General features: G+C 39.4%; 1 protein-coding gene across 3 annotated transcripts in view; it reads left to right on the top strand.

Moving 5' to 3' along the window:
• Nucleotides 1-19720, top strand: part of DOK5 (docking protein 5) — a 301770-nt gene that overhangs the window by 241730 nt on the left and 40320 nt on the right. For all 3 annotated transcript variants that reach the window (XM_073236415.1, XM_073236417.1, XM_073236416.1), the window contains exons 3-5: nucleotides 15077-15191; nucleotides 15277-15396; nucleotides 18151-18340. In XM_073236415.1, coding sequence (XP_073092516.1) covers nucleotides 15077-15191; nucleotides 15277-15396; nucleotides 18151-18340 — 425 coding nt within the window. The remainder of the gene's footprint in view (nucleotides 1-15076; nucleotides 15192-15276; nucleotides 15397-18150; nucleotides 18341-19720) is intronic.

Here is a 19720-nt window from a genome sequence, read left to right as displayed (position 1 = left end):
GTGTCTCCAGATAGGTGATACAAAATCACACACCCGCTGACAGCTTAGGAAGGTGCCCTTCTCCCCAGATGCCATTCTGTCCGTTTCAGATGTAAACTTTTCAGCTTTAAATACCTTTTTCTTAGTGTGTGGGGCTTTTTATTTTTAAGAAAGACACCATGAATGAATTATTACAGTTATTTCACATGTACAAATAAAGATCCCCTCTTCAGGGAGCCAGTCCAAATTTACAACTCAGACAGGCGCTAGTCCAGTTTATTTTAAGTGACCAAGGGCATGTAGATATTTTTGGAAAGAATGAAACCACGTATATGGGGGCTGGGATATAACTGTCTAGACTAGTTCTTTCTTAAGAAATCTTTTATAAAAGGTTTACTTAAATTACTTTGTTCTGGGTCCTGAGGGGAGACTTACGGTCAGAGATGTTTTGTGTGGACAACTTTGATTAAAACTGAGCATCTCTCTCCTTATTTGCCTGTTCCTGGGTGTAGGCACTGTATTTTCAAACCATTGGTGCTTTTTTAGGAAAGATATGAAAAAATTTAAAGGTTTGCAACACATTATGAGAGGTTTTCTGGAAATTTTTTTATAGATATGTTTATTAGGATATTTTAGAATACGCTGAAAATTTTCAACACATAATGCAGTAATTATAACAATAATAATATTTGTTTTATTAATACTTGAGAAAACATTGTGGACACACAAATGGATTGTATTCATATTGTTTTTACTTTCAAAGACACCCTACAAAAATTAAAGGGGCGTAGGCCTCTTCATTTTCAGTAGGATAATGTTTTTAACTTCTTTTGGTTTTTAAGAATGAAGCAATTTGAAGCTTCTGCAGAGCTTTACAATTTGCATATACAAAGTGAATTGCTCACTTAATTCATTTAGCCCCTCAAAGGGAAAAATAATTAGGATATGACCTACAGAAAGAAGGCGGAAAATTGCCTTTTAGGTAGCGACCTCATTTTCACTCTGTAAACATAAATAAATCAACATCTTTAAATTACCATCATCAAAAGAAAGGGAAAATTTTGAAATCAAATCCTTGCTTTCCTAAATGGCTTTTGACTCTGCAGCACTCCAGAAACATGTTTAATATTCCCACACAATGCCAAACAATTGCTTAATTCAGACAGGAATATACCAGTTCCTCAAGAGAATATACTTTTAAAAATCCGATTGTATTAATGCTCCCTTGAACATTAATACAGAATAGATCTCAACAGTTTCTCCAGCTAGTTACAGAATAATCCATTTGGAAAGTTGAATTGTACAGTTTGTAACTGTTTTCCAAGTTATTAATGCAAAACTATATCGGCAGCAAATTAAACTTTCAAACTATGGCCATGTTGTTAATTGCCGGCTGTTAAACATTTATTTCAATGAATACTATCATTCATGATGAATAACACATCTGGAGTATGGCTTTAAACAGCCAAATTAATTTGGCTGTCTTTTTTTGGAAATTCCTAATTGGATGGCATACTTAAAGATTTATCAGAAACTTAGGAGTGTTGACTATTTCTTCCCTTTGATGGAGTCATAGTACTTAGTGGTTTTGATTTCTAGAAAACTAGAACCAGGAATTGCACAGTGATCAAGTAGCTCTTAAATCTCTCTTTGTCTCTTCATTCCTCCTGTTCTACAGTCTTAATCATGTATTGCCTGGGTGTCTACTGGCCTCACCAGACCTCATTTCCACCCTCAGACCATCCTCCCTTCCTTCCCAGGTCCCCGTGGCTGGATGACCCCACTGTGCGTGGCTCGACACCATTCTCATCAATCCATATGAAGGGCACTCTAGTTTCAGATGCATCCGCCTTATTCTTTGTCCACTTTTACTACAGCAGGGTTTTGGTTGTGGGGGACTATCGTGCATGTTGTAGGATGTTTAGGGCATCCCCGCCCTCTCCCCACAAGGTGCCAGTAGCATCCTCCCAATTTTGACAACTGAAAATATTTCCAGACATGGCTGAATGTTTCCCCATGGGGAGGAGAGGGGTGCAAAATCTCCCCCTGAGTGAGAACCACTAGCCGACAGAATAATCTTTCTAATATGTAGATATAATTGTGTTTATCTGCTCGAAACCTGTTAATTTATGCTCTTGGGACTTGATGATCCACATTAAACTCCTGACGGCAGTACCCCAGGCCCTTTGGGGTCTAGCTCTGGTCCAGCTGCCCCAGCTTTCCGCTTGTTTCCCAGCGCCGTCCCCCTCGCCATCTCTCTGACCTATGTCTTCATCCCCAAACTAGAGTGTCCTGAATGTGCATCTGTAGTTCCTTTTGCCTGGAAATTCTCCTTTCCTTTTCTCACCTCATAAACCCTTACTCATCCTTCATGGCGCCCTTTAGCAATAACAAGCCCTAACTCAGGAGTGATGGCCTCTCTGATGCAACTTTTCTGTATTTTCACTTGGTAGCCTTTGGGGATTTAGTAAAGACTAGTTAGGTTGCTTGTGTTTGTATCCCAGTTGGGCTGTTTGCCAGCTGTGAACAAATTAACCTCGGTAGACCTCAACATGCTTACATGTACAATGGGAATACAATAGGACCAACTAGATAGAAAGGTTGTGAAAATTAAATAACTCAATCTGTATGCAGTGCTTAGAACCCAGTTCCTGGCACAGAAGAACCAAATAAGTATCAGTCAGAAATTAATTATCTACCTAATTAAATATCTGTCTGAAAGGTCCAGCAAACAACCACCAGGTAAGGCAGGCAGTCCCTTGTGTAGGTCTGGGAGGCTTTGGGAGGCTTGTCGTTCAGATTACTGGATCTCTCCTTTTTTTTATTTTATTTATTTATTTATTTATTTATTTATTTATTCATTTTTTATTTTTTATTTTTTTATTTATTAATTGTTTATTTTTATTTTTTTATTTTATTTTATTTTTTTTTTGAGAGGGCATCTCTCATATTTATTGATCAAATGGTTGTTAACAACAATAAAATTCAGTATAGGGGGGACAACGCTCAATGTACAATCATTAATCCATCTCAAGCCTAATTCTCGTCAGTCTCCAATCTTCTGAAGCATAACAAACAAGTTCTTACATGGTGAACGAATTCTTACGTAGTGAATAAATTCTTACATGGTGAACCGTACAAGGGCATTCATCACAGAAACTTTCAGTTTTGATCATGCATTATGACCTATAAACAATCAGGTCAAATATGAATATTCATTTGATTTTTGTACTTGATTTATATGTTGATCCCACATTTCTCCTATTATTATTATTATTTTTATTTTTAATAAAATGCTGAAGTGGTAGGTAGATGCAAGATAAAGGTAGAAAACATAGTTTAGTGCTGTAAGAAGGCAAATGTAGATGATCAGATGATCAGGTGTGTGCCTATGGACTAAGTATTAATCCAGGCTAGACAAGGGCAGCAAGACATCCACGGATGCAGAAGATTTCTCTCAAAGCAGGGGGGGTGAGGTTCTGAGCCTCACCTCTGTTGTGGATCTCTCCTTTTATGTGGTTCTGCGTGCTTGTGTAGATGTGGTGTAAGTAAATAATCATTCTCTGGAATCTGCCTGCCCGGGGTCAAATCCTGCCTCTGTCACCAGTCATGAATTGTCCAACGCTGGTCACGTGAATGACGTTGCTGTGCCTCAGTCTCCTTATCTTTGCAGGGGAGATGATGGTGATGTCCACCTCGGGAGGGAGAGCTTTCATTTAATACAGTCTGCAGTGTGAGGCACAGTTCTTAGCATGGGAATACAGTAGAGATGGGGCAGGAGACTCCCTGCCCTGATACTAAGGGGAAGACACAGGCATAACGGGAATATATAAGTGAAATGTACAGTGTGTTGGTGTGACTGATAAATGCCGAGGAGGAAAATAAAGCAGGGAAGAGGGACAGGAAGCATGGAATGAGAGCGTTGCACTTTTACATAGAATGATCCACAGTGGCATCGTTGCGGTGTTGTTGATGTGAGCAGCTGAAGGTGGGGTGTGCGGAGCCCTGGGCACTTGGAGAGGAAGAGTGTGTCCAGGCAAAGAGTAAGTGTGACATGTTCTTGCTTGATGGGACTGGAAAGACCACATGACTGAAATGGACTTCAGTTGGGCTTTTATGATAAGGAAAACAGTAAATTGTGCATTGCTTTTATTTGATTTCAGTAGAGAACACAGTGACCTCTAGCCTCACAATAGGCTGTGTTTGCAGAGGCATGTGGGGACCACTGGGTAAGCAGGACCTATGTAGAGCTTTGCTTTTTCCAGCTACGGAAAGACGTTCATTTCTCCTAGCGGAACCCAATGTGTGAGAAGGAAAACACGCAGTGGGAATATATCTTGGGAAAAGTAAATCAAAGTTTGTTCAGCCTGATTTTCAGGCAGCGCCAGCCAACACAATCACACACTAAAGCCAAAAAGCACACCACCAACAAGGTAGCCTTCTGTCATCTCCTGCTCTGGTCCAGGAGAGGTGAGTTGGCCCCCCACCCCCGCCATCTGCCTCGAGTCTGTGCTGAAGGCAGGATGCCTGAACGCAGGGAGAAGATTGGGAGGCCCTGATACGACAGCGTGCAGGTGCCCCCAAAAGGCTCGGGGAGCCAGGACTCTCCAGTATCCCTTCCCAATAGGTTCTAGGAGTGTAACCAAAGTAGACCCCTGTATTCATCTGCACATGGTTTTCTTCAGATCCTAAATAGCTACAGTTAGAACTTGCAGTTGTGATTAACAGCTAGCCCGCTGCCCCTGCTGAAATGCCCATGAAGAGACTGATGATGGCGTCAGGTCCCAAACGGCATGGTTCCATTCTTGCGGAAGCCACCCAGTTGAGTTCGACAGCTCACCTCATGACACATCTAAGGTCAGAACTGTGGATGAGGGTGCCCAGACATAGAGCGTGCACTGAACACTTACATCAGCCAAACGTGCAGAGCGAATTCTGAATAGTCGACCTTGCCCATCTGATGACACATGGTATCATTTTTTTGAAATAATAAATGAATATCAGTAGTGCTTCTAGTGATATTCGTGATCTGTGTTTCCAGGTTCCCTTTATAAAGCAGTGTGGGGTTAGGAAGAGTAAAAGCATCATCGGCTTGCATCTGGCAATCATAGATACACGGCACAGGGTTAGGTTGGCAAACCAGTTGGATTAAAAAGAACAGTATTTTGATACAGGTAAGCGTCTTCAGTGGATGCTAAGAAAATTCCCTTGAAAGGTGGCTAGGGAACAGCGTATTCACAGGATGCCAAAGTATCACCCCGCTGTAAAAATTGCTCTTTTACTTTAGAGAGAAATGGTGGCTACCCAAGGGATGAAACAGAACCTCACCAGTAGAGAGAGGTTCTGACATTATGTGCCTTCTGATAGGATGCAGTGTGAAACCCACAACATCACTTACAAAGAATTCCTGGCAGAAATTGTTATTTGACTCTCATCAAGCCTTTAATTGTAGCCTCCGTTTCAGGAAAAGTATAGGGGATAGAAAAAGAAAAGCTAAAGGCACGATGGAAAGACAAATGTCCAGAACATGGAACATTCTGTGACAAAACTGACATGATCTTTTCAAAATGGTAGTATTATTTTTTAGAAAAAAAAAAAGAAAGAAAGAGAAAAGAACTCTTCTAAATTAAGCAGCACTTAAATTTAAGAAGAAATGCCATACGTGCATCTTCATTGGATTATGGAGTGGCTGGTGGTGAAGGGGTGTGGGCACAGCTCTAAAGACATTTTGGGGACTTTCAAGGATAAGGAACTTTGAATATAGAGTGGAAATTAGATGATATAAGGAATTTTTGCTTATTTTCTTAGTTGTGAATATGGCATTGTGGTGATGTGGGAGAGCCTTTTTATTTATGAAAAACTATTTGCTGAAGTTGTAGGGATGGTGTGTGTTTATGTCTATAATTTTACTTTCAACCAAAACCAAGTGTGAATGCAAGTATGCATGGATGCACATGCACCCTCATATATTTATATGTAAAGAGAGATAATGCAAATAAAGGTGACAAAATCTTAATTGGTGATTCTAGGTACTTTGTGTGCATTGTATTATTCATTCAGCTTTGCTGTGTTTGAAAAATCTTCAAAATAAAAATTTGGAAAGGAAAATGATGAATACAAAATGCCTGAAGCAAAACACAGAGGGGAAAAACATTTTTTTTTTGTTTAAAAACATAAAGCATAAAGGAATTAGAAAGAATAAAAGAGTACTGAACTCATTCCCAAAATGTTAATCATATAAGTTAATTTAATGTCATGCCTATATCAAAAGACAGTGGCTTAGATTGGATAAAAATATAATAATCCACATATATATGTCTAAAAATTAGTTGCATGTTTCTACAAGAGATAGATGTGTCTGAGATGAAAGCAACCTAAAGTTGAAAGATAAAATGGCCATTCACATAGTGGGCTACTTCACAGAAAGCAAAACTTTTATATGTGACAGCATGCATGCATCTCACCAACATGATGCTGGGTGAAGGAATCCAGATTCAGAAAAATATGTATGATATGATTCCATGTATATTGCTTTTTTTTTTAAGACAGAATTGACCAATGGTGATAGAACTACCAAAGCAGTGGTTTTATGTGTGGGCAGTACTGGCCCAGGACGTGGTGATATTGACTGAATTTTTTTTTTTATGTTGATATGGGTGGTGGCTACCCAGGTATGTAGGCATGTAAAGGTTTATGGAAATGTAGTCTTGAGATTTCTGTCTTTTACTATATGTGCGTGAACCACAGGACCTGATATTTAAATTCCTTTGTTGCATGTCCCAAGCAGAATTTCATGAGAGCTGTAGCCCAGGATATAAACCATTGTGCTATAGGTACCCACATAAAAGCAAGTGGATTTTGAAAAGCTTTCATCAACATTTTAGAATCCCAGTAAGAGAGATGAATTTAGCTCATGTGTCTTCCTTTGAGTTGGCAAATGCTTTATTTTCCCTTAGGAATTAAGATTTTCATCCAATTTTTCTCCTTTCCCAAGTGATGCGCTTTTAAAGATAAGGTTTATAATTTGCAGAACAATCTTAGTGTATTCGACTAAAACTCTGTGCATATTTAGTTTTATTCATTTGTTCATTCATTAATTTTTTTAGTTTTTTTAAGGAGTAATTGTTATGGACTATAGTTATTAGGAAAAGCACGTATATGTAGAAGCCAGAAGTTCTAGCATTGACTCCACCCTCCCATTCTGTCTGTGAGATCACAGTTAAGTTACTCCTCTGAATCTCACTCTTTATCCATGTAATGATTTTAATAATAGTGCTAACCATGTTATATCATCCTGAGAGTGTAGTATCACATAGTAACCATTTAACACTGTGTGGCTGACTGAAATGAATGGGCTTCCTTCTGGAGAAGTGGGTTTACAGCTATTCCTATTGAGAAGAGGAGTACAGTAGGACTCAGTCTATCATTTAATTAGACTAGCACCTCTATTTTTGTATAATAAGATACTGTGTAAGATTTTCCTTATTAAAAAAATGATTCAACTACTAAAGTAAAACTGATAAATAGCGGTCTCACAGATTATTATGTATTTGACAAGGAAATCTGGTCTCCTTTGTACAAGATGCAATATTTGCAGGATCTGAGAAAAAACTATGAAAACTCTTGGCCAATCGGAAATCAGACAGAGAGTGTATTTGCCAACTTCTGCTGTGGCAACAATTCCAAAATCTTAATATGGTGAAACCTCTTTATCTCCTGCCCTTGTTACATGAGGGGTCTGGGTGGGCTGCAGGTGTACTGAGATAGGTGGATTAGTTTGACTCAGTTGAAATCCCTCTGTCTGTACATTTAGAGACCCAGGAAGATGGAGGAGAGTGTTGTTCGCATAGCTAAAGCTCAAGGAGGCAGGACCTGACCTGATGATACATACATTTAAAGCATCTTCTTGGACATGCACGTCAGCTCACTTTCTGTTGGCCAAAGCAGGGTGGATGGATGGCCAAGTCCAAACCCATCAGTAGTCAGAAAGACTGGGAGGGAGTAGGTGGTTGTGAACAAATTCAATAAGTGATAGAAAAGATTGCTGCGAGGTGCAGAATTTGCCTTTGGTCAGATTTTTAAATACTTGCAAATCCTAGAGAGAGAATCATTCTGCCAAGTCTTATCTTTACTTAATCTTTTCCAACCTGCATGCTCAGAAGCATACATTATGCATCAGAGAACTTCCTATTTAGTGTTCATTATCTTTCACCAGCAGAATTTTCAAGGAGCCACTTGTCTTCTGTGAATGTACAAATCAGATTAAGCCTGAAGCTAACCTGGGCCTTTGAAAGTAAATATCTAATTTCTAGAGAAAATCAAGGCATCTGAAATGTCCTAATTATTGGTATTTTCAGTAATGCATACAGATGTTTTTGGTCTACTTGAATAGCTATAGATTTTAGCTCCATTTCAAGCGAAAAATCTCTGGAGTCAGTAAACTTAAATATATCCTAGAGATGGAAAGCAAGGTCACAGTTTGAGAGGTCAGAGATTAAGTTGAAAGAATAACCAGATAAGCTGCAGCCCTGAAAATAAACAGAAGTTACTTTGATTGTCTAACTTGGTCTGCTGTTGTTTTAGCATGGAGATTATATGAACGGGTAGGTGAAAACATTTAAACAACATTCATGTACCATCTTTAATCACAAAATTTGACTTCTTTCTTTACTGCTATCAAAACCCTTTTGTTAGTCGTGAGAAATTATAACCGGGCTGCCCTGTAGACCTCTCCTTAGAACACTTCTTTTATCCTTTGACTCGTAATTCTCAGACGTACTTCAGATTTTGATCATGAGGCTTAAAATGCTTTATTGTTTTTCTCACTTGGGAAATGCAGTGGTGAAATGGGCAAAAGAGAAGGAAAACAAAAGCTCCTACGTGGCTGGGTGACCTCGGGATATCAAGTGGGAACCGGTCTTTACTAAGTTTCTGTTGAATTCTGTTGTCCTGCCTCTACTAAGCAAGTAGGACTTGTTGTGACTGTATGACCTTTAGGGCAATTGGTTGTCCCCTGGACTGTTAACTCAATAGAAAATGAAATGAAATGAAAGTCAGTTTCCTAATAGTAGTATTAGATAAGTAGTAGTAGGTTTATGTTATTTTTAAATGACGAATAATACGTGACCAGTTAATAAATGACTAATTCTGAATCATTTAATGAACTAATCATTTATTCATTGTTTATTGTCAAAGTATCACCTCTACTCTTATTTACTTAATATTTTAAGTCATCTGCCTTCTTTGTTTAAATTAATCCACCAGAAGAAGGTTTTATTGTCACCATTAATAGAAAACCAGTATCATTTGCTATGAACGGGAATTAACATTAATAATGAAATACAATGAAAAGAAAATAATGTTTTAACATTCTAGCTACTTTTTCTTGCAGCAATCTTTTTTTTTTAAATATGATAAAAAAACACACATAACATGAAATCTACCCTCTTAACTTCCTGAGTACATAGTACAGTGTTGTACAGCGGGTCTCTAGAACTATCGCATCTTGCGGGACTCAAAATCTGTCCCTGTTGAACAGCAGCTTCCCGTTTTCCCCTCTTCCCAGGCCCTGGCAGCCACCATTCTAGTTTGTTCTTTCAAGTTTGACTAGTCCGGATGCCTCTTATAAGTAGAACTGTGCTGTATTTGCCCCTCTGTGGCTGGCTTCTTTCACTTAGCATAATGTCCTCTAGGTTCATCCATGCTGTCAAAAATGGGAGGATTTTCTTATTTTTTTAAGGCTGAATAATAACTCTATTGTATATGTATACCATCTTTTCTTTATCTATTCTTCTATCAATGGCTCTTTAGGTTATTTCCATGTCTTGGCTGTTGTAAGTAATACTGCAGTGAATACGGACGGAAGTGCAAATATCTCTTTGAGATCCCCTTTTAATTTCTCTGGACATATACCTAGAGGTGGGATTGCAGGATCACATGGCAGTTCTAGTTCTAATATTTTGAGGAACCTCCATACTGTTTTCCATAGCGGCTGCCTCGTTTTATAGTCCTCCTGACCAAACACAAAGCTTCCAATTTTTCTTCTGTTTCTGTTGTGTTTTGTTTTTTTAATAATGGCCATCCTAACAGGCGAGAGGTGACGCCTTTCATTGTGGTTTTGATTTGCATTTCACTGATGATTAGGAACTTTTTATATTATATACCTGTGGGCCATTTTTATGTCTTCTTTAGAGAAATGTCTTTTCAAGTCCGTTGCTCAGTTTTTAATTGGGTTGCTTGTTTGTTATGGAATTATAGGAGTTCCTTACATATCTTGGATGTTAACCCCTTATCAGCTATATGGTTTCCAAATATTTTCTCCCATTCTTTAGGTTGCCCTTTCACTCTGTTGATTATTTTCTTTGCTGTGCAGAAGTTTTTTTGTTTGATGTGGCCACAGTTGTGTATTTTTGTTTATGTTGCCTGTGCTTTCTTATACAAGAAAATCATTGCCAAGACCCATGTTATGAAGCTTTATTCTTCTATGCTTTCTTCTAGGAGTTTATATTTTCAAGTCTTACATTTATGTCTTTAATCAATTTTGAGTTGATTTTTGTTTATGGTGTAAGATAAGGGTCCAGTTGCATACTTTTGCATGTGGACATCCAATTTCCCAGGTCCATTTGTTGAAGGAACTCTTCTTACCTCACTATGATCTTGGCATCGTTTAGATCATTTATTAATATGTGCAAGGCATGGCTTGTCCTGGAGAGCAGATGTCAAGGGCAGAGAGTCAAATGTTAAAACCTGTAAGTCCTTGTGAAACAAGTAAAACCCTACCTTGGGGCTGTTGCGCTTACCCCTCTGTCTGGAATGGCCAGGCCCAGTCTTGCGTATGACACTTTTTCAGTTCTGTTGAGCTTTCTTCGCAGACAGGGCTTCCTTGCCCCTGTATATGAAAAAGCAAAATTCCTGAGCCCACACTAAATCCATTTCACAGCTTTATTTGTCCTCATAACTCCTCCTTATCCCAACTATAGGGATAAGGACATATCTAATTAATTAATTGATGAATCAAGCAGTCTACTTATTTTCTCCCTTTATTGAGATATAAGCTCCACAGGAATACAGTCTTTGTCATTGAATATCTTATCCCCAGGGAATAGAATAGTACTTGACACAGAGTGAATGCTAAAATAAATAAGTGAATGAATGAGCAAATAAAAAGTAAATAAACAACGACATGAAAATGTTGATGACTGCATGGTTGCAAGGAAGATTCTTGAAGAGGGAATGTCATTTCTACTACAGCTGTGTTTAAGTGGCTCCCTCGCTGAATGCTTTTCCGCCTTGAAGAAACTTGTATATTTTATCTGTGAATGTGCCCACAAAGGACAGAGTAATTCATGAAGAGTCTAGGGTGTGTCTGTAAGGAAAAGACCTTATAGGTGATCTGCAGTTACTGGATCCCTGTGGTCCAGATGCTCGTCCTCTGTGAGGTGGTACTGAGGCTCCAGGTCACATGTGATGGTCACAGACACTTACGTAGCCCCCGTTCGGGACAGCGTTCATGTTAAATGAGAATCTGAGACTTACAGAAATCTGTTTTTGCTTCAAAAGTGATGCTGTAGGGGTAAATCATTTCTTTGTGAAAAGAATATTTTAAAATCCTGTCTTGGTTTTCTCATTTACAAAATGGAATGATGGTGGAATACATAAATAAATGTATTTGAGAAAGACTCTGTTATGGATTAGTGTAGATTGCAATTCTTTTGAAAGTAAGGATTGTGTGGGGGGCCGGGGGTGGGCGGGTCGTAGGGATGTGTGCCTGTGTGTTCACTGAGATGTAGTTCTGAGCTGGGGACAGTAACTGTTGCTTCAGAACCCGATAGTCCTTCGACACATCGAACCTAGTGGTGTCTGTTCTGTGAGCACTTTCTCACCGCCCTTGAGAGGGGGTGTTGGGTTTATTATCTCAATCAGTTTCCATCATGGTGATTGTGTTGTGACTCATGCAGCTCTCCCTGCATTTCCTCCTTCGGGTGACTTATCCTTCCTCTTCGCCCTTAATGGATGTATAATGAAGTGACATACTCCAAAGTCATTGCTGTGTTTTAGGCTCGGGTGAGCTCTTCGTGTATAATGTCTCAGTAGAAGGTCACAGTAAAGCCCAAGGCATTCATGCCCTACTTCTAGAAAGAGGTCCTTGTAAAAAGAAAGAGGTCCTCAGATAGGAGCTGACTTTCAGGGCTTGAGTCTCTCGGCTGCAAGTCTTCAGCGCTGCTCATCCGAGTTTCAGATGAAGAGCCCAGGCTTTGGAGTCAGGTTGCCTCACTCAAAATTGGCTCTTCCAGGTTTTACCTGTGAACATGGGCATCTGACTTTGACCTTTCTCAGTCTCAGTTTATTCTTCTGGAAAATACTGATGATAATAATAATAATATTTATCTCATAAGGTTTTTATGAAGATCAAATGAGGCACACTGTAAGAATAAGTCTAATCACAGTATATGGCCTATAATGAAGTCTCAGTGAATGTTGACCCTCAAATGATATCTTTCATTGATTCAGTCCATCAGCAAGTCATTGATAGGTGACTCATGTTGAGCCGAGAGCTAGAGAGATGAATATGTTAATTACAAGAACAGATAATAGAACGTAGCTTCATGCAGCTTATAGGGGAGTGAAGGGAATGGAACAATTAATTCACACTGAGGTCAGGATAAGTTTCGCAGAGGAAGTGCACCTTGAAGGAAAAGTGTGGTATTTCCCTGGAGAAAGGAGTCGGGAGAGACATTTCCCTTGGAGAAGCACTGTGTGAGAAAATTCTTGGGTGAGTTTGGACTGTTGTTCACTAGCTCCACATATATTCATGGGGTTCCCACTATATGACTGACTCTGGGTTAGATTCAGGGCATTTGGTGGCAAGCAAAAAATACACTGTTGCTATCCTATGGAACTTTCACTTATAGGCAAGAAGGGCCCAGAGGCATAACCCATACAGCCATCAGAGGGCTGTGAGGGCAAAAGTGTCAGTGGGTCTTTGCTAGGGTCTTGAGGCTTAGATTAGATGGAGGGGGTGGGAGGTGTCTGGCAGGGCTCTGCAAGTAACCGAGATTTGAACGAAGGTCTGTAGGGAATTTCAGGTGAAATAAGGATTCAGTGGGGAAGGCTGTGTGCCAGGAGATTCATGTGCCTCCTGGGAACTGAGTCAAGGCCAGTGTGGCTGGGACAGGATACATGGGGAAGGTATCAGAGAGGAGGCTGGTGAGATAGATGTGGGGAAAACCCCAGAGGGCCAATGATGGTCATTCGAAGGATTTGAGTTTTTGTCCCAAGTGCAGTGGGAAGTCATTGAAGTGTTCTGTTTCATGCATAGAAATTCTGTAGTCAGACATGTGTTTTGAAAAGATTGTCTGGAATCTGTGTTTACATTGAATTAACAGAGAGTTAGTGGAGGGATTAATAAATAGATGTAGCACAATAACAGTGGCTTGTATTGGGGTAGTAGCACAAACATGAAGACACACACACACACACAAAATGGTTGCATCTGGTGAACTCTAAGGGTCTTGCTTTACTTGGAGAGTAAGATAGGTAGGGTTGAGCCACTAAAGAGGTTGGTTTGGCCAGCTTTGGGGGAACACTGTTGTCTGAGTCCGTTTGGGCTGCTATAACAAATATACCATAAGTTGAGTGGCTTATAAAGAACAGAAATTTATGTGTCACAGTTCTGAAGGTTGGGAAGTCCAAGGTCAAGGCACTGGCAGATTTAGTGAGAACTTTCTTTTTTTTTTCATAGAAGGCATCTTCTTTCTGTGTCCTTACACACAGAAAGGACGAGGTCGCTGGCTGGGGTCTCTTTTATAAGGGCACTAATCTCATTGACCTGGGCTCCACCCTCATGACCTAAGCACACCCCAAGGGCCTCACCTCTTAATACCATCACCTGGAGAGTAGGATTTCGATATATGAATGGGGAGGGAGGAGAGGACATAAACATTCCTTTTATAGCAACTGTTATGATAATTCATGCTAAAAAATTTGCATTCATGTTTTGAAGAGAGCTAGCGGAGGATAGGAAGCAAAGGATGACATGGACTGATTAGTGTGTGCACAGAGGATATTTATTTCTCTCCTCACCTACTTCTTGGGCCAGGCATTGACTGAGAGTAGTAGATGGGAGAAGTGGTATGTCATTCCTGAAGGCAAAGATTGATAGAAGGCACATTCTTTTGTATAACACCAAAGAGATATACTAAGGGGAGGTTAAATTCGTCAATGTGAAAGAATTACTCATCTTGTAAATACTTTACCCTGGCACCACCTGAGCCTTCTCTCAGGCAGGACACAATTGTCACACCCCTCGAAAGAAGCAGGGAATCTGGGTATAACTGAATGAGGGACAGCCCTGCTGGCAAGACAGCAAGCCAATACCATTTGTGGGAGAAGAGCAGTTTATAATAGGCGTAGAGGGACCAAGAGGTTGTGGGAAAGAGGAACGTCTTCTGGGGAGAGTTTTTCCCACTGATAGGAAGGAGGTGATAGCATACAGTGTTCTCAGACTAAAACAGAGGCCCCACTATCCCTGAGAAGCCAGGAGTAAGAGAGAGGAGAACCCTTTCACAAACCAACTCTCTATGTTGGACAACAGGATTTAAACCCCAAATAGAGGAGCATTTTAAGACTCTTAGCACTCCATCTCTGATTATTGAAGAGCAAGATGATTTAGTTACCAACTGGACCACAGTTCCCCCTACCTCCTCAGGGTCAACATGCTAAGATGCTTACACTGGGAGTCCTCAGACATGGCAGAGTATTTGGAAGGCTCTCCACAGTAATGCAGACACGCATGAGAACTACTGAGAAGGTAGGGTCTTTGGCGGGGGGGTATAAAAAAACTAAAACAAGCTCTCACCCTCTATGCCTGTGCCAGTTAATATGTTTCAGCAAATGTAAAAAGGGAAGGTGATTTGTGAACCAATTCCTTGCTGGCTATTAAGGATAAACTGTTATAATTTGTAGCTGTCAAATATGCACTTTTCTGTCAAGCTGTGGTCATCTGTGAGAAGCCTACTTCCTGTCCCTCACTTAGTGTTGACTGGGAGCGTTCATTCAAGGAGTGTGACCCACCTCGCATTTGTTCATTTTTTTTCAGGTTACAGAACTCAACAAGGTGAAGAACGTAGCGCGACTGCCGAAGAGTACCAAGAAGCATGCCGTAGAGATTTACTTCGACGATGACACCGCCAAGACCTTCGCTTGCGAATCAGGTTTGTCCGAGGCAGGGAGGGCTTTTGCTTTTAGCTTTTAAGCAGGTGCTGGGTGTACATGTTAATCGTTTGGACATCTCCACAGATCTCGAGGCTGACGAATGGTGCAAAGTACTCCAGATGGAGTGTGTAGGGACGCGGGTCAATGACATCAGCCTCGGAGAGCCTGACTTACTGGCTACTGGGGTTGAGAGAGAACAGAGTGGTACGTAAAGAAACTTCTCTCCTTCGCTTTCTTTTGAAGTCGTTCTTGTCCCCATACAATAGAACATAAGACATCTTCATAACGTAAAACTTCTGAAGTTATGAAAATGTATAAAGAGAAGTAAAATGACCTTCTACTTCACCTAAAATCTGTGTTAGCATTTCATTGTCTTTTCTTAATGTGTTTAATGCATAATATGAGCGCATCAGTGTTACTAATATCAGCTAGAAATTTGGGGGGACCCGCTGTGTGCTGCTTTCTGTGGAAGACCCATTAGATCATTTAATTTTCACACCAGCCTGCTGACAGAGGTACTATTATTCCCCATTTAACAGATGAGGAAACTGAAGCATGAAAGAGCTAAAAAGGTCTTGTTCAACTTCAATAACTAGTGTTTGATTCCAGACTATACTCTTGGGTCTCTATTTATAACATTCAGATTTTACAGTGTAATGGGTTTCTGTCTTGCCATTTTCACTTAAAAATGTTATTGAAAGCTTTCCAATGTTTTTAATAGGATCCAAATTTCATGAATGTTTCATCAAGTCTAAATCCACCTAAGTCTATGACTTTTTTTTTTAATAAAACACTTGAGCTAACTCTTTGAGCTCAACATTCAACCTGGGACAATACATCATTTTAAGTAGTAATGACCAAAATATTCGTGAGCATTTCAGCAAAAATCAATGTTGGTTTATAGTACGAGCCTAGAGGTTAGGAACCATTTCTTTGTCTCCAAATAACTGAGCCTTGTGACACGGTACATTGGTTCCAGAGTTCCGCTTTAGCTTATTGACTTGATCTGTGAGGATATATCACAGCTGAAAAAGCAATGGGTCACCTGGCTTGATTCCAAACACGGCAGAGGTGGGATTGTTCTGACCCTTTCCATGGGCACACACTCCAGTTGTTTGTGAGAAAAGAGCTCCTCCCATTGGAACTATGTCTTCATGACACCTTTACAGTCTGGGACTGTATTTCAGATGCACTGAATCTGCCCTAATCCATCTCCTTGGAAGTGTTATTGAGGGAGACCTAGGCGTGCTCGCTAATTCAGAGGAGCCTCTTCATAGACTGTGGAATTGAGTCGTTACCAGGGTCACACACCCAAGCCCCAGGCTCCACCTTCAATGGCGCACAACATCAGGATGCTGGCGGGCTGAGAGGATGCACCTGTAGTGCCTCCAGGTGGATGCATGTGAAACCGAGCACGAAGAGGAAGATGGAACAGGTTCTGATTGGTTTTAATGTAGATTGCTCAGATCAGCACTTATTTTTTTCACGAATATATGTTTGTGAAATTGTGTCCTAAATGTGCTACCAAGTGAATTCAAGATTGACTGCGCCTAGGAGTTACCTTTTCGGAACCAATCTTCTGTGCCTCAGTTTCCTCTTCTGACAAATAGAAATAAAAATACCTCTGGTATATAACTGTAGGGGCTTATTGTGAAATACAACTATTTCCTTAAAGGCACTTAACAGTATTCATCTATATGACTTGAAGTAGTTGTAACTAAAATAGTCACTCTACGGCTATTGCTGCCGTTATTCTTGAGGCAAGTAGAGTTGTAGAAGTTACAGGCAAATAAATTGACAGTGGTCTCTACTATTTTACTTCATGACTGTCTTTCTTACTTATTCTAGTACTTTCCAGAACGGTCTTTGCTCCATTAGAATCTACTTTAAAAATACTAGTTACTAGAAAGCTGCAAATATTTTGTTAATGTGAGTTTGAAATGTAGAAAATTTGAAGAATAGATGCATGAACATGATCATGACGTTCCTATTTACTAAACTCAACTAAGGGCTATGAAAATTCTAATGACTTCCTTATAAAACAATTAATTTAGAACATCACTGATATTAATAGTACCTCACTGTTTTGTCAGAAGTAGGCCAACTACCATAATGGTGGATAGGTGAAAATGTGTTTGATGTAGTAATAACATTTTTTTGTTCATATTTCACTTAAAAATTTTGACTCTAAAATTTCCTAACTTAATGAGTTTTTCTAGAAATATAACAGAAATACCATGACTGTATCTGTGGGGATGAAAATTTGGTTGCAGTAATATGTCAAGTAGTTTATTTAGAGTAATGTTGGTTAAATTTCAACACTAATCCTAATAAGCAAATGAATATTTCTTTCTAGTATTTAGCTAAGGATAGAGCTCTTTGTTAAAACTAGTTAAATATACCCTTTGGAATTTTCCCTGTTGGTCAGTTAAGTGCTTAGTGTTAGTGTGGAGTTTTATTTAAATAATTTGGGATACAGTTTTATGCATTTGGTTATGGAAATTATAAGTTGATCAATATAGCTTTAATATCATTTAACCATGCAACAATTATTTCGCACCTGCATCTTTAGTGAACACAAAGGGTTAGGTGTAATTCATATGTACTTGGCTGGAAGAAAATTGTTTTCAATGGTTCCATTGCTATAGTCTTTTACTGGCATACAGAATTTTTTATTATGCAAATTTCAAAATTCTAAAATGGTCTTTGCTCATGAAAGTAGTGTTTAGCACACGTTGACAGCCAGACTGGATCATTATTATGTTGTCGAATATGGTGCTTGTTTAAAAAAACACTTTCTGGTTTTTGAAATTTATGAAAAAGGTTTATCTTCCTGAATATTCAACCAAAACCTAGACTGTGAGCTTGAATTATTTTGAAATGCCTCTTTTGTTCCAACAGTGTCTTTGATGTTTTATTCCTGGGGAATTTTAGACTAACCTTTTGTTTTTCTCCCAGAGAGATTCAATGTGTATTTGATGCCATCTCCTAACTTAGATGTACATGGCGAATGTGCCTTGCAGATTACATACGAGCACATCTGTCTTTGGGACGTGCAGAATCCCAGAGTCAAACTCCTGTCTTGGCCGCTAAGCGCCCTGCGGCGGTACGGACGAGACGTTGCTTGGTTCACTTTTGAGGCAGGAAGGTGAGTGTCATGACTGTTCTTCCACTTTTTTTTTCCTCTTTGCCCAGATTCACATCATCTGAGGCCTGAGCTTACCTCTGGTGTCCAGTCTTGAAGCACGCTTGAGGAAATGCAGGGCTGTGACTGTCGAGTGCCAGGCATCTTATAAAATATTCATATATTCAATATGGCTTTATTTCCCGTGGAGGAGTCTGATGTTTCCTGAATGTGATATGAATTTTAATTACACTGTTTGATTCCGTACCACAAAGTGAAGCTGAACTAGGTAAAAATGCTAAAGATACACCCCTTCCTGAGTCAAGATGAACAGAGGCCGGCTTCTTGGTTTTCGGAAAACTTCCGTATTAGGATTCCGTTTGCAAGCGAGCCAGCGGTGGTAGATGGTCAATACCAGGGGCCATTGACATTTTTGATGTTGCAGTTTAATGAGTTCCAACTATCTTTCTTGCCGGGTAATGAATATACTAATACTGGAAGAGGCAAATTCTAAAATTTGTTTATTGCAGGCCCCAAGGAGCATTTCCAGAGTTTTCCCTTTTTTCCTTGAAGGTTAATTTTGGAGAGAGGAGATGGTGCTAATAACATTTGGGCTGTCCATTAGCTACAAAGAGATCAGTCTAATTAACATTTTCCTTCCCCTACAGCCTTCCTCCCTCAGAATTTAGGTGCTTTATTTGAAACACTGCAGATAAATGTTTACTTTTTAAAATTCTAACTGACTGTATTTTAAGAAATACAGGTCTTTCTGTATATGGCCTGATATTACATTAAAGTTGAATACGATCACCTTGTGTCTTAAAAAATTGTTTTCTGTGTGTTTATAAAAGTGGAAAGTTTGTCCTGACAAGAAGATGGTACTTGATACAAGTAGAGCCAAAACAGAAGTTCTAATCATCTAAGACCTTAATTCATGTGAATATACAGTAACAGTGCTTCACTCAAAAGTAATGTATTCATTCCATTATAAACAAAGCCCAGATATTTAAACCTCACTTTTCAGAAATATGATCAATTTGATGCTCTTATAACCATCCTAGAAAGGTTGTAAATTCTTCCTTCCCATTAGCTCTTCTCTGGTCTATTTTATTTTTAAGTACCTGGAGATTGAAATGCTGTAAATGAGTCAGTGAATCTCCCATAGATTGCAAATGTCCTCACATTAGAAAATAAAATTTGAATCTTTAGAGCCATGTTTGCCTTTTGCCAGAATTACTTGTTTATTATCCTAAGGAAAATCTCTACAGGAAATTAAGAATTTGGTTGGGAAGGCAGGTGTATTTCCCTGTTTGGATCTCAGAAATTATTATTATTATTATTTATTAAGGTATCATTGATATACAATCACATGAGCAACATTCTGGTTACTAGATTCCCCCCATT

The sequence above is a fragment of the Manis javanica genome, chromosome 5 (genome assembly GCF_040802235.1).
Source record: "Manis javanica isolate MJ-LG chromosome 5, MJ_LKY, whole genome shotgun sequence".
Lineage (NCBI taxonomy): Eukaryota > Metazoa > Chordata > Mammalia > Pholidota > Manidae > Manis > Manis javanica.
This window is presented reverse-complemented; position numbering and strand designations above follow the sequence as displayed.